The 14540-nt window shown below is 38.9% G+C and overlaps 1 protein-coding gene across 1 annotated transcript in view; it reads right to left on the reverse strand.

The window, feature by feature from the left end:
* Positions 1–403: 403 nt before the first annotated feature.
* MCM6 (minichromosome maintenance complex component 6) overlaps positions 404–14540 on the reverse strand; it is a 41909-nt gene continuing 27772 nt past the window's right edge. Inside the window, exons 11-17 of the mRNA XM_031960019.1 lie at positions 14038–14193; positions 13286–13414; positions 10609–10770; positions 8646–8781; positions 8075–8230; positions 5475–5614; positions 404–927 (exon numbers count right to left, since the gene is read on the reverse strand). Of these exons, the coding sequence (XP_031815879.1) occupies positions 811–927; positions 5475–5614; positions 8075–8230; positions 8646–8781; positions 10609–10770; positions 13286–13414; positions 14038–14193 (996 nt within the window). The 3' untranslated portion in view covers positions 404–810. The remainder of the gene's footprint in view (positions 928–5474; positions 5615–8074; positions 8231–8645; positions 8782–10608; positions 10771–13285; positions 13415–14037; positions 14194–14540) is intronic.

The raw sequence follows: 14540 nt of genomic DNA on the forward strand, positions 1-14540 counted from the left end.
GATGCACATCAGATTGAATGAATGAAAAAGCATTTACTGACTGCTTGCTATGTGTAAAATCCCAGGACGAGGTCCTTTCTATACTTTAATAGACTTAAATGAATCACTATGACAAAAAAACAACCCTTCAAAACCAAAAAAATTTGTGGCCAATTCTCTGGTGATGAGTTTTTTTGAATCTAACAGATCCTCTGATGAATACCCTTGAAGCCCTTCCAGCAGGGTTCAGGTCCCAAAGGCAGATTTCTAAAACTTGGGGTCATTGCCATATCATGATAAAGTATTGAACAAGATCATAACCATTAAAAACCCTCCTGTCATTTCTTTCTTCTCCACCACCAATATGAGAAAAACGATCAATAATCACACCATCAAAATTAAGTAGGAATAAATTGTATACAAATGAGCTTTTGAACAAATTATTTTATTTTTCATTTGAAAATTAAAAGCAGTGTCAAACAAGAAAGGCTGCTTTTTTTCAAACAAAGGAACAGAATTCATGAAACAGACGCAATGTTTTATCTCGTGAATTAAGAATTAAAACAGATGTAGTTTTAAGTTCTTCCTTTGATTACAGAGACTACATAGTTGCTGGGATCTAGCCTGAACTGGACAAGAACTGGTGTGAGCATAAGTAAATTCAAGGAAAGTGAGACAGAAACATATATTCCTTTTCTTGCCTTTAAAATGACCCTCTTTCCTACTGCATTTGTGAATATGCCATCATTCCAACACTAGACATGTTTAATTTATACTTTTCATCAGTTTTCCATCATTAAACATTAAAAATAAAGTCACTTAAAATCCCCTTTAATCTTCAAGCAAGTAGTTGGGGTTAACGACCAGGTAGGGGTCTGCCTCAAAACTCTCGCTTCCTTCTGAAGAACCTTTCAATCCAGCTTGAGTGAGTTCGATTAGAACGTGATCCTGAAAAACAGACAAATAATTCTCAGAAAATAGAAGTATTGTGCAAGACCTAAGCAGATGGTGATCCCCTTCAAGAGCCTTGCACCTGTCACCTTATCAGTAGCTGCCATGTTCTCTTTTTCACCTCAAAAGAAATCAATACATTCCAACACTACCAATTCTCTTGCTCAATCCCCTTTCAGAAAGACATTGACCCTTTCATAGAACAAAATGCATTATGTGTAAAATCCTTGTTTAGATGGCACCCCATTTTCACACCATGATATCCTCTCTCGGAGTCTACCACCAAGCCTGGCTTGTTTGTCTGAAGTTATCTCCCCGCTTAGGATTTTTTTTAATTTAAAATTTCTAATGATGCTTATCTTTATATTAATCACTTCTTCTACCTCACTGAGCCCTCCTTTCTGGTAAAGGAAATTTAAACAAAAATATCCAGTGCAAGAACTACCTAACAATTTATACATTAGTGACTGCATCTAAGTGGTAAGTGCACAGGGCACCAGCCTGAGTCAGTAACCACTGAGTTTATATCTAGCCTCAGACATTTTCTGTAATGTTCTCTGGTTTGTTTTTTTGGGGGTCTTTGAGGCAGCCGTCGTTTCAATTCAGTAATCACCACAAGGACAGCCAGGTGTTAAAGTCCAAATCCTTTATCTCCTTCCTGGGGCTGGGCAGCTTTCTGGAGAGCCTTTCAGACCGGCCTTGGTCTGGAGGAGAGCCTGCCACCAGTGCCCTGACGGAAGATCGAATGAATGTCTGTCCTTGGTTCCAAGAGCTTGCGCTCCTGCCTGTCTTCTCTGCCCTCTAAAAGCTTCTCCTCTGTGGTTCTGAGTCCCAGCTTATATGCTGAGTATAAACCAATCATTATATCACTAGGAAACCATTATGTGTTGTAAGATTAAATCAATCATACTGAACCATTCTAAACTAAATAATTGTCTCATCAATTCCACTGACTTAGCTCCTTGTTTCAAGTTCAGAGTTCTGACCCACAAAAATTTTCTCCCTATATGATGCTGGACAAGTCACTTAATCTGTTTGCCTCAGTTTCCACATCCGTGAAATAGGTTTAATAGTACCTACCTCCTAGAGTTGTTATGGATCAAATGAGCCATGTGTACTTTACTTAGTACAGTGCCTGGCACACAATAAGCACTATGGAAATGTAATTATTACTTATGCTAGCATAAGTAGAGGGAGCATAGAATGCTCTCCCTCCACCTCCTGATTTCCTTCAAATCCCAGCTAAAATTCCAGTTCTTTAACTTCCTCATTTCCTATCCCATGACAGCTATATACAGAGAAAAAGATACCCTTCCATCTTTCTGCCATTTACAAGTGTTCCACACAAAACCTACATCTGATCCCCATCTGTGGTCATGGCTTTGCTTCCTCCGCCTAACAATTCCAAACCCTGTTCTCTCAGGACCTCCACTCTGCAAACCAGTTCCTCTGAAGCCTCTTCCCCTTGTCCTATGGCTGATCTTGTCCTAAGCTGCCCCAGCTGTGAATGTCTCCTGCTGAACAAAAACGGAGAAAATGAAACTGCTCTTCTCTGACCCTGTGCTCTCACCTTCCCTGCCATCACTAAATGTCCTTTGTAGGATCTTCATCCACCTCACACTCAATGGAGAGGTCCATAAGGCTCTGTCCTGGGCCCATACTTCTTCTCTTGGTGACTCCATCAGCTCCCAGGGATTCACTTATGCAGATGACTTTCAGGTCTGCTCACCAAATTCTGAGCTTTCTCCCAATCTCTAGTCTTCAGGGGTAAAGGGGTATAGGAGAGCACATGAGGAATTACAATTCCTCTCTACTGCCCAAGGTCGCCCAGGTCATACTATTGAGCGTCTGAGGCTGCCTTTGACCTCAGACCCTGCTGACCCCAGGGCCGATGCTCTATCCACTGCCCCCACTTTCCAGTCCTGCTGGACGTCCTGCAGACACCTCCAACTCAAGAGTCCACTTGTCCTTGAGCCCAAACGCTCCCTAAGCACTGCTGAGGATTCCACAGGTTCCCAGCCTACCTGAACTATCCCTTTCTCATTTCCCTAGGTCCACTCTGCTTTCAAGGTCCATCATGTCTAGCCTGGCCCCTTTCTCTGCCCCCAGCCTCCTTCCTGGATGCCAGACAGCCTCTCATCCTCCTTCCTTAGTGCTGACCTTCTTTCCTCCTCCCCTATCAGTTAACCTATCTTCTGCCCAAGCGTCCCCGCAGTCCAACAAATACAGGGGGCTCTTTTCTGCCCCCAGAGTCAAACATGAACACCTGGGCCCACCATCCTAATTTCCCTGCTTCCACTCCTCTCCAGGACACTACAGTTCTGGATGTCCCAATGCCTGGCAGGCCAGCTCTCATCTCCGCCCCCCAGCTCTGCTCACGTCTCATCTAAGGAGTCAGGGGCTCCAAGAAGCATTTCTCCCTAAGCTGAGCACTTCCCTCTAAGACTGCCCTCAGTTTATCCTGTACAAAGTTATTGTACAAACATAGTGGTTTGTTCCCATTAGACTGTGAGCTTTTAGAGAGCAGGAGCTGATTTTTGTCCTACTATCCATTTTCAGCACTTAACAGTGCAGGCACATAGTAGGACCTTACTAAATGTTTAGCTGATTTATAAGTCTCTTAAAAAACAGGGAGACAGTGTCTACTGAAGTTGCTTGTATCACACTAGGCACAAGCTTAATAAATAGGCAGTTAATGAATAGCACTGGCATAGTAAGCCATAAACACACCATACCATATGGTGATAACTTTTAAAGACATGATTTATTTCAAAGCAGATGGACCATACCATCCTAATTTTTAAATTTTACAAAATGGCACAAATTCCTGACATTCAAAATTCTATCAGATTTATTTCAATATTACTCTTGATGACTTTTTAATAAGTGACTAGGTAAATTCCTCCTCACACATGTCTAATCTACTTTTTAGTATCATTTTTTATCATGTTTCACTTGGAAACATTTTCATCTTGTGCTTAAAAAAAAAAGTAAAAACATGCCATCTGGATTATTTAATGGCATATGGCTTCATGCCCATGTTTTCTTTTGATAGCAATGCCTGTACCACACTTTCCAAAGTCAATTTAAAATTTCCACTAAAAAGAAGAATTTTCTTAGCCAAGTCTAAAGAGAAGTAGAAATTAGGAAACAGTTCAATAGCACTCAAAGAATAAAAACAATCCCAAAAATTTTAAAATCACTAGGAAATCTGGGAGCAAAAAGCCCTAGCAAAGGTACACATCGTAATAATAGATAACATATAATAGATAGAATATAATAATACATTATTTGATAAGACAAGGGCCATATATTGCTAGCTCTGTGATTTCCTGTGTCCAGTTAGCACATTTGCATAAAACACAGTAGTAATAGTTTAACATTTATATGCACTTTAAGGTTTGCAAAGTGCTTTATACCTAAATATATATCTCAGTTGGCTATCGTAACAATTCTGGAAGGCAGACACTATTGTTATCTCTATTTTTACTAATGAAGAAATTGATGCAGATAGAAATGAAATGACTTGACTGAGGTCACCTGACTATTGTCGTCCCAACTCCAGGTTCAACACTGCCCATTGTGCCACTTAGCTATCCCGCCCCCTCTACCCCCAATTAATCAAAATCTCACAAGGATCACAGAAATGGCTCTCTCATTCTCTGCAGTCTCACTTGGGGACTTCTCCACCATGTCCCATTATGACCAAGATGACGTCCCCGTCTGTGAGTTCTCCACTTCTCCCCTGGCTTAACAACTCTGGGGCTCTGACTGACGCCCCCATGCCCCGTGTTGGGTGCCTACCCCTCCCAAGGCTTCTGTCCCCATAAGCTTCCTTTATCTTCTCCACCAGACTGTAAGCTCCTTAAGGGCAGGGAAGGCCTTTCTCTTTTTGTATTTTGTACCCCTAATACTTCTCAAAGTGCCTTAAGCAGAGGTATTTAACTGCTTATTTGGTTATGGAGTGTAAACTCATTCTCCACTAGTGAAGAGGCAACTCAACACACACACACACACACACACACACACACACACACACACACTCCTATTTTAAGACAAATTAACACACCATAATTTGTTATTATTCAATTCTGATTTTCAGTTTGCTGTTTCCCTAATACAAATCTGTCCTTTATAACAGCAATCATAACCAATAGATACAAGAAATGAAATAACAACAAAAATTAATCCTGAAACCAGATCTGCCCTTATTATCTGAATATAAGAAAATAAGCTAAACAAAGCTAACCAAAAAAACACCAGGAGAAGTTTGATCAGAGATCCTGGGGTATTATTTACCTCCATGAACTTAATCCTTAAGCAAGCCTATGTTTCTTCCATCAGAAGAAATTAAGGTCTTTGGTTTACCTAACAGATTCTCTAAGGCCCAACTTGCTTTGGAATTCATAAGAATCTGACTCTTTGTTAAAACTCCAGTGTTAAATACAAAATTGATAAACATTTACCAATGAAATTCCAAGCCAACAAAATAATGTTAAAATCTTCCCCCATTAAGATCTGGGCACATGAAATTTTTTACATACATAATGTATGAGCCGATGAATGACTTTCTCTATGATTCTCTTTTTATTTATAAGTTCCTCTTCAGAGTCTATTTCCGATTCTATTTCTTTCAAGTACCAATTAACAAGTTCACTCTTCTTTAGTGCTGACTCATCCTCTTCTGCAACGAGAAATAAATTTTTAAAGGGTAAAATTATTCTTCTACAAAATGCAATGCCAATTCCTTGGGTTTATGTACACAAGAAGATACACTGTGCAGTTTAGATTATTGCCAACCTGTCAGAAAGCACAGCTGCTATAATAAAGTTCATATTGCACCAGCAGGAGTCTGAAATAACCTGTCATATTACTTGTATTAGAGAACTTACTTTAGGCTAAAAGGAGAAAAATCTAATAAAACAAGGATTACATTTAATGAGCTGCTTAAAGTTATTAGAGTTTAACGTACACAAGTTTTTCTGTCAGAAAAATTTCTCCACTCTATAATCTGAGAAGTGAGTACCTACCAAATTCAGCTGAAAACAGGAGCAGGATGTCAAGGATCAGCGTGGCAAGCAGAGCCACTCAGAAGAACAAATGTGTAGTAAGAGAAGTTCATTAAAGCGAGGTTTTAAGGAACAGGGAACCTTTGATCCCCAGTGATCAAGTACATATTAACACCAGGGTAGAACTGTAACTTCTAGCCAGGCTGAAGTTAGGACTCAATATGTTGCTGCACAGATCAAAACTTAAAAGTATTTTAACGTGTGTTCATTGAGCTTTGTGAACTTAAGCACCACGCTCCAGATGTCCAAGAACGGGTTTGTAAATCAACGGATCTCAAGCTTCTTAATAGCAGTACTCCTTTATGTTCTTAAAAATTACTGATGATTCCAACCTTCTTATTAGACTATTTCTACTGACTTATTATGTTAGTAATTAAAGCTGATAAAAACATAAAATATCTATTGATTCACAAAAATAATAAACCCATTTAAGCATGTTTAACTATATTTTCCAAAAAAAAAATAAATAAATAAAATTAGTGAGATAACTAGCATTGTTTTTATATATTTTTGCAACTATTGTTAATGTTTGGCTTAGAAGACAGCTGGATTCTCATATCTACTTCAGCATTCAATTTTTTGTGCTATGTTGTTTTGATTGAAGTATATGAAGAAAATCTGGTCTCACAAAAAGTATGTACTTGGAAGAGGGAGGATTTTAATAGGCAAATAACTATTAAAATTTTTGATATTGTATACTTCTTGATAAGGTTTCAGGTACTCCTAAAAGTCCATAGACCCCTTGAAAACCAGTTATAGATATGCCTCCTGAAATAAATAGATAAGCTAAATTATCAGTCTTTGTCTGAACTCCAGGATAAAGTGGAACACAAACTTTAAACTGACATGTCAATGAGCTGAAATCACTTGTCTTAAATATCAACTAACTACATTCCACTATGGGCAGGAACCACCCACTACATAGTTGGAAATTTGATATTTTCCTTGATTAGTTGACCTGCCCCCTCACCAGTATCTTTTTCATAAAGGGGGGAAGGGAAGATGATACAATTGCAATTTTTTTGGAAAACAGTCATTATGACTTGGAAGTTAGAGCTAATCTTGGATTTCATTTCCTGTCTTTCAAACCTCTTCACGACTCAGTTTCTTTATTTGCCAAAGGAGGAGGCAGAAGCTGATCATGTCATAAATCATTTTGTAGATGTTATAAAACAAGTTATATTAAGAACTGATGAGCTTCCTTCTTGGGAATTCACTTCTTTCCTAAACGAGAAGCAAAGGAGAGAGACAGATCTTGATGCTTCTTCTAAATGGCAGCTAATCTGTCTCCTTCCCCCTCTTCCCACTCCTAAGTGGTCGAGCAGCTCGGGGTCACTCTTTCTTAGTCCTTGACAATAAAGCAGATCCCACGTGGACAATGTGCACAGCTTGGATAATGTCGGAAATTAGTCTCAAAAATTATTCTAAGAACCACCCACCCCCCACTGATTTTTAAGGAGTTATTTTTTTAAAATCTCAAATCTTGTACCCCAATTTTCTTCTTTCCAATCTCTGAAAGAAATGAAGAAAACTTTTCCAAGTACAATTTACACTAGTCTCTGGACTTCCTTCCAAATCAGGGAAATTATTAGAACGGTAGGGTGTACAAGGAAGATAACCTGATATTGAATTAAACACTTGGGTGCTTAAAATGATTAAGATGAGGAATTCATTTTATTTCTAGCTCAAAATGGCCTTAAGATAGTTGACATTTATTTCCCTGGTCTTAATTTCTTGGCATGTAAAATGTGAATGCTTATATAGCACATAGAGCAACTGTTAAAAGCAATAATTCTGAGTGTTCAGGAATAAAACAAAGTCATTGGGGTTTTTTTTTTCAGCTTCCAAATAAATGTCATTTTAAAGCGTTAAAAATACCAAATAAGTAACAACAACAACAAAAAGCAACTGAATATATTCTCTTGACCATACCCCAAAAAAAATTTGCTGGGCAAGTTAGATATTTTCATAAATTCATTCTTTACAAGACCTCAAATGTTAAGATGATAGAGTCAGTATTTCAATAGAATTTGTGCAAATGCCTGAAAACATATGTATTAAGCCTAGATTCTTACCTTCTTCCATCTTCCTAAGGTGTAACACAATGAGATTAGAGATGCGGCAGTATTCAGAGAAGCCAAGTCTCAAGGATGCTTTGGGAGCTGCATCCTGGTTCACATCTTCACTGTGACCGTTGATTCCATTGACAGTAACTGGGACGTCAGCATGACCTAATTTAAAAAGTCAAATCTAGTAAATATTTTGGTGGCCATATACAGTTACTCAACTTGTATGAGTATGAGGAGAGGATCACTCAAAGAGACACTGAAATTTAGCTTGTAAATACTTCCTTGCCAGGAGTAACTAACAAAGATTTTAGGACTAAAAATTTTTCCAAGTTCACTTAAGTTGTTAATAATAATATTAATAGCAAATGTTTCTATACAAAGTTGAGATTTATAAAGCACTTCCCTAAATAAAAACAAGCCTGTACAAATAAATGCACAAAATTTTGGTATATTTTTCCTCCCTTATCCCAAGTTTCTCTACTGAAATGACCTTTTGCCCAACAAGTTTTTCTGAAAAACTTTTAGGAACCGTTTTGGGTTTCTTTAACTCAAATAAGCTCAGATTGCCAAAACTCACCATTGATGCCATCTGGACCTTCTTCTACTTCCATTAGGGGCTCTTCCTCTTGATCCAAATTGATATCTGGTGTCTCTACTCTAATGATAGACTTATTCAATAACCTGAATGCTTCCTTCACATGTTTAGGTTGTACCTGAACAGAGGGAGAGAATTAAAGCTGATGTTCATTGGAGTTGACTCACCAAGCAGAATCCATCTAAGCGTAATTAACACACACAACATACCAGTTAAATATAACAAGGATTAAATGAAAATCTAACCTCTCTCCCTCTCTACAATAAAAGTATTGAAAAGAAAAAAGAAACCCTACACAAATGGAAGGTAGTTCATTATCTAATTTTCCTCCCCCAATTATCAACTAGTTGATAATAGTGACAATACTGATAACATCTATGTGGCACTTGAAGGTTTACAGCACTTTGCTTAAATTATCTTGCTCTAAAAAATTAGCCAAACAAATTTTCACACTATTCTCTTGGAGAGAAGAGAATAGCTGTTTTCCACCAATTCTAATTTTAAGGAATTTGGCACTGAGAAACTCGGTACTATTAATTACACAGAGTACTATATCTTTACTGTTTGGATGCAGCTGAATATAGTCCCATGTTTCCATACATATTACTACATTGCCCAGCACATGCTGAGGATGGAGTGCAAGATTATAGGAGATCTGAGATGTTCAAACAGATGAGGACTGTGAGAGTAAGCTACTCAGGTCTAGAATACATTACCTAGCCTTATGAATGGGCCCTTCCTTTTATTTATATTATTTCTCCCTCTTATATTATTTCACTTGGAAATCTCATCAGCTGCCATGCATTCAATAATTAGCTCTATACTGAGTGTTCTCAGATCTATTTATCTAGCCCTAACCTCTCTGGGGATCTTCAGTCTTCTGTTTCCAACTTCTTATTGGACACCTCAATCTGGACATCCCACGGATATCTTAAACTCAACACATGTCAAACTGTATTCATTCTTTCTCCCCCAATTTCTCTCCCTTCCCCATTACTGTCAAGGGCGCTACCATCCTCCCAGTCTCCAACACACCCCACCTAAATGTTAATCTTGTCCCTTGTTATTTCTACCCCCACCCTCAGCCCCAATCCAATCTGCAGCCAAGATCTTATTGACTTTTACTTTTGCATTATCTCATATATGGACCTTCTCTCCTCTGAAAAAGCTGTCCCCCTGCACAGGACCTGACCACCTCACACTGGGCCTGGGACAATGGCTGGCTACTTGGATCCCTGCTTCAATTCTCTCCCCACTCCAGCTCATGTTCTCCTCAAGTCAGAATGACCTTTCAGGCCTGACCAAGTCACCACTCTCCACACAATAAAGTGCCTCCAAGACCAACAAGAAATTCTCTGCTTAGTGCTTAAAGCCCTCCCCAACCTGCCCCCTCTACAACCTTTCTCCCACCTTCCACCACCACTCTACCCTGAATTCCGGCCTCCCCCTGCTCCCCAAATAAGACTCTTTACTGGCATCCTCCCTCTTTACTTCCTTCTCCAGGAAGTCTATCCCATTCCACTCCTAGCATTTTCCTCCTGCTGGTCACCTCCCAGGACCCTTGTGCTTGTAGTTTTTTGCATGCTCTTTCTCCTTCCCTGATTACTCAGAGCTGCTTGCAGAAAGGCCAATGCTCAGCTTGTGGCACAGCGCCCAGATCCCTGCAGGTGCTTAGTAACCATTTACACAGCCGTGGGGACCGGGCCGGTGACTTGGAGAAAGAACTCTGGGTGAGGGAGTCCCTTCTTGCCAGGACCTTTTTCTGCCACTCACTCTTGCTCGCTTTATCTCCCCACCTTGTGAAAGCTCCTAAGTGCTCACTGATGGGTAGCTTAGGAGATCCTGCCCCATAGCTGTCCCTCACAGCGATAAAGCCTGCTTCCCTATAGATAAAGATCTGCTTCCCTATAGAGCCACCTCTAGCCCTCCTCTTCCTCAGCCAGACCTCGTCACAGCAGTGCATGCGAGCCATGGCCTCCGAGAGTCGGATCATGCTCTCCAGCTGTCGCACGGTGATCCTCCAGGAGGACTTGGTCACCCCGGAGCCGTCCCTCTGGCGCAGGCGCTTGTACTGCTCAACGATGAAGTCTTCCGACTCTTTGGAGATCTGTTCCAAGACACCCGGGGGAAGGGGGAGCAGGGGGGAAGAGAATTGTAAAGGCCTCTGTTTACAGGGAGGACTGGGGTCGGACAGGCGACATGTCTTGTTTAGTAATGTGCCCTAAGAGCCTGGAGACACCTCGATAACTGGGCCAAGAGTAAATGCTTCAATGGCAATGTCACTGGACTGCCATATTAAAGTTCCTTACAAAACCTCCATGCCCAGGAAAACTTGTGACTTCACAGTGCTCTTAGAAAATGAAATGTTCCTATATTGGACTACCTGCCATCTAGGGAAAGGGGTGGGGAAAAGGAGAGGAAAAGTGGGAACAGAAGGTTTTGCAAGGGTCAATGTTGAAAAACTATCCATGCATATGTTCTGTCAATAAAAAGCTATAATAATAATAATAAAATGAAATGTTCCATCAAGTTTAACGTACAGAGGGTGGGCTCATTGTAAGCAAAGGATTGTTTCAAGATGTATGACTTGCTGAGGCATGGGGATGTAATGCCTTTCACATGGGGATGTCAAAGCTCATTAAATGCATTAATACTCAAAGAATCCTTGAGAAGTAGTTCATTAACTCATGTTATCTTTGGAAGGATTAAATGGTAACTGCAAATATAAATGCTAATGATTTTAGAAAACTCTACTTCCTGAATTATGCAAAGGAAAAAAAAAGAATGGAAGATTAAGAATTATCTCAAATTTTCAGATCAAATTGATCTGAATATTAATTGAGCTGTGTCAAGGTCAGAGTATTCAGCTCTGGAGAATATTCTGGATGGACTATCACCTCTCTGAAAACTTTTGCAAATAATATTTATTTCCACACAGTCTCATTCTGCCTAAGCATTTAAAAATCAACTTGAATGCCATGGACAATCAGACAAGTATGGATAATTAGAATCTAATCTAATCTCAAAATAACATTTTTATCAATACAACCAGCTCTCAATAAGTTAGAATCTAATGGCATTGTGTTTGTTTTGAGGGGGAGGTCTCTCACTTTTAAGATAAAATAATAAAATGACAAGAAAATAAGATCATTTTTCTGAATTTATTAATGAAACAATCCATTCTTCCCTTCCCCTCCCCTCAAACAAACCACAAACTTCTAAGGGCTGCCCTGACATCAGTACAGATTCAGGTCAACCTCCTATATTATATTATATTATATATACTATAAAAATATAATTGAAATTCAGAAAGATGGCCTACACAACCATTACCATACATCAGAATGATTTAATTATATTAATAATACTAATCTAAAAGAAATGAAAATATATTTTATTCATTTATTTGGCTAGACAATCAGGATTAAGTGACCTGCCCAGGGTCACATAGCTAGTAAGTGTCAAGTATCTGAGGCTGCGTTTGAACTCAGGTCCTCCTGATTCCAGGGCTGGTGCCCCATGTAGCTGCCCCCAATACACTGTTTACTTATTTTCATTTTTCCCCCCAGCCAATACATTTCAAAGAATTTTTAGGAACAAGAGTAAAAAAACAAAGGACTTTCCTGATTTGCTATAAATGATCCAAGAAGTTACGTTCATAAAAACATGACATTCTGAATATTTGATTAGTTTCAAACTCTACTCCCCACATCTCCATTTTTTTAAAGCCAGAGTCTACCTAACAGCCAAATACAAGCTGAATTTTCTCCCTGATAAATCTGATTTATATTAAATTTGAGTGTAGTTTATAAAGTATAGTTTTTTTAGTGTATAACTATAATTTTTCTTTCAAAAAGTTTAGAGGTATGGCTTATAGCAGATTGTATAGTAGAGTGCAGTACTGGGAAAAGAACTGTAGATGTAAACTCAGAAAATATCAGTACCAATCTGAGCACTTCTCTTCGTTGGCTATATAAACTTGAGCAAGTTGGAAACTTAGTTTCTCCATTTATAATAAGGGAATATACTCACTATCTATATCATAGGGTTGTTATGATGCTCAAATGAAATTAAATAAAGCACTCTGTAAACTGTGTAGTGACATGGAAATATCAACTACGTTGATAGGGAAAGGGATTCAGATCTGTCATCCCATATAGTTTTTTAGTATATGGAACTTCCATTATGACCAGAGTAAACTGGCACACTGTGAGTTGTCTAGGGCACATATGCAAGTTCAAGAAATGAGACTGAAACTCGGGTCTTCCAGACTTACCGTTGGTTCTCTATCACACTGAGATGTCTCAGCTATTATCATTACTCAAAATATATAAATATGAATTAATTTAACTTTCTTACTTCCCCTCTGATAGCCACAGAAAAGTTCAAATGTTAGGTAGCTAGAGGACCCAGATAACATTTAATTGGTAAGTGGAGGCTGGACATGTGTACTTGATTAGTTATGTTTGACTCTGTTCTTTTCCTAAATTCAAATATGTCTTACATTATAACAGAAAACTTTTAAAGCCAGCAGAATTCATTCCCCTTGACATTTTGTGTAATGCTCCTGCCTGAAGTACCACCTTGTACATATAATAGAATGGCAAAGAAGGTTAAATTACCTTAGGTTTAAACTGCCTTGCAAAGAGCAGATACCTTCTAATGTCATCAAGGGAGTAGACTCGATCAATGGATTCCTCTATTCTTGAATGCAGATCCACTATCCGCCTGGCAATGGCATAATCTGTGACCTAAGTCAAACCAAACTTTTTTGATTAGTTGCTCGCTGTCTGCCTGTAAAGTCTATACCCAGCTGCCAGAGATATTAAGAGACCTTCACTTGGTTCTTTTCTAAAAAAACGCCCCCTTAATCTTTTTAAGTCAATGTTTTGTTTAACAACAATATAACATAGACTTTCAGAAACAGCACGGAAAATGCTAAATGCTGGTTCTAGATGTAAATAAAACATTTTTAAAACAATAGGGATAGGAGAAAAATGTACCCAATTTTAATTAAATTTCTATCCATACATTTTGCAGGATCACCCTGCCCTCTCCCAAATTTGGATGATCAAACTTAACAATAAGTAAATAAATAAATAAATGGGGGTGGGGGAGGATCTGAAATGCTTGTAGGCTTTGGATAGTAGCTCAGTCCAGTGTAATTCTCACCTCCAGTTCCACTTAAGTAAGGTTAAAATTCAAATAATTTTTACTTCAGCTGTCTAACACATTTCCTGCCCACCCCTTGATATAAAAGGTCACTGCACACATGTGTGTCAGCTGTTTATCAGTGTTAACTTCCAGTATTGTTTCCCTCATTCTTTCAAAGGGAAAACAAAAAAGGAGAGGGAGAACAACAGCTCCCAATTACCTCATTACACTCATCCACAAGAATAAAGAAGAGATCAAATCGCGACATGATGGGAGCCGAGAGATTTATGTTTTGCTTCAATGATTTTGACCTGTCATAGCGTCCACTCACTGGGTTTGCTGCAGCCAGAATGGATGTTCTGGCATTCAAAGTAGCCTGGCCACAAAACAAAGAAAAAAAAATTAGAATGGAGAAACCCAACTCATTCCCCTTCTTTGATACAAAACAGCAACAAAAAAGGCGACACTTCCTTTTAACTACATTTGTCCATTTTTAAATAGCATACATCTGGGATGCAAATCCAGGGTCAGAGCTAGAAAAGGATAAAGGAGATGCTGAGAATCTGTCCGAAATACCTGGAGCCCCAGGCAACCAAGGAAGAGAAGAGAGAGAGAGAGAGAGAGAGAGAGAGAGAGAGAGAGAGAGACAGACACACACACAAAGAATAAATGGAGAAATCACCAGAATTTCAAGAGTAAAAAGTCTCTAGTGCATGCTTTCTT

The sequence above is a fragment of the Sarcophilus harrisii genome, chromosome 3, assembly GCF_902635505.1.
Source record: "Sarcophilus harrisii chromosome 3, mSarHar1.11, whole genome shotgun sequence".
NCBI classification, from domain to species: Eukaryota; Metazoa; Chordata; class Mammalia; order Dasyuromorphia; family Dasyuridae; genus Sarcophilus; species Sarcophilus harrisii.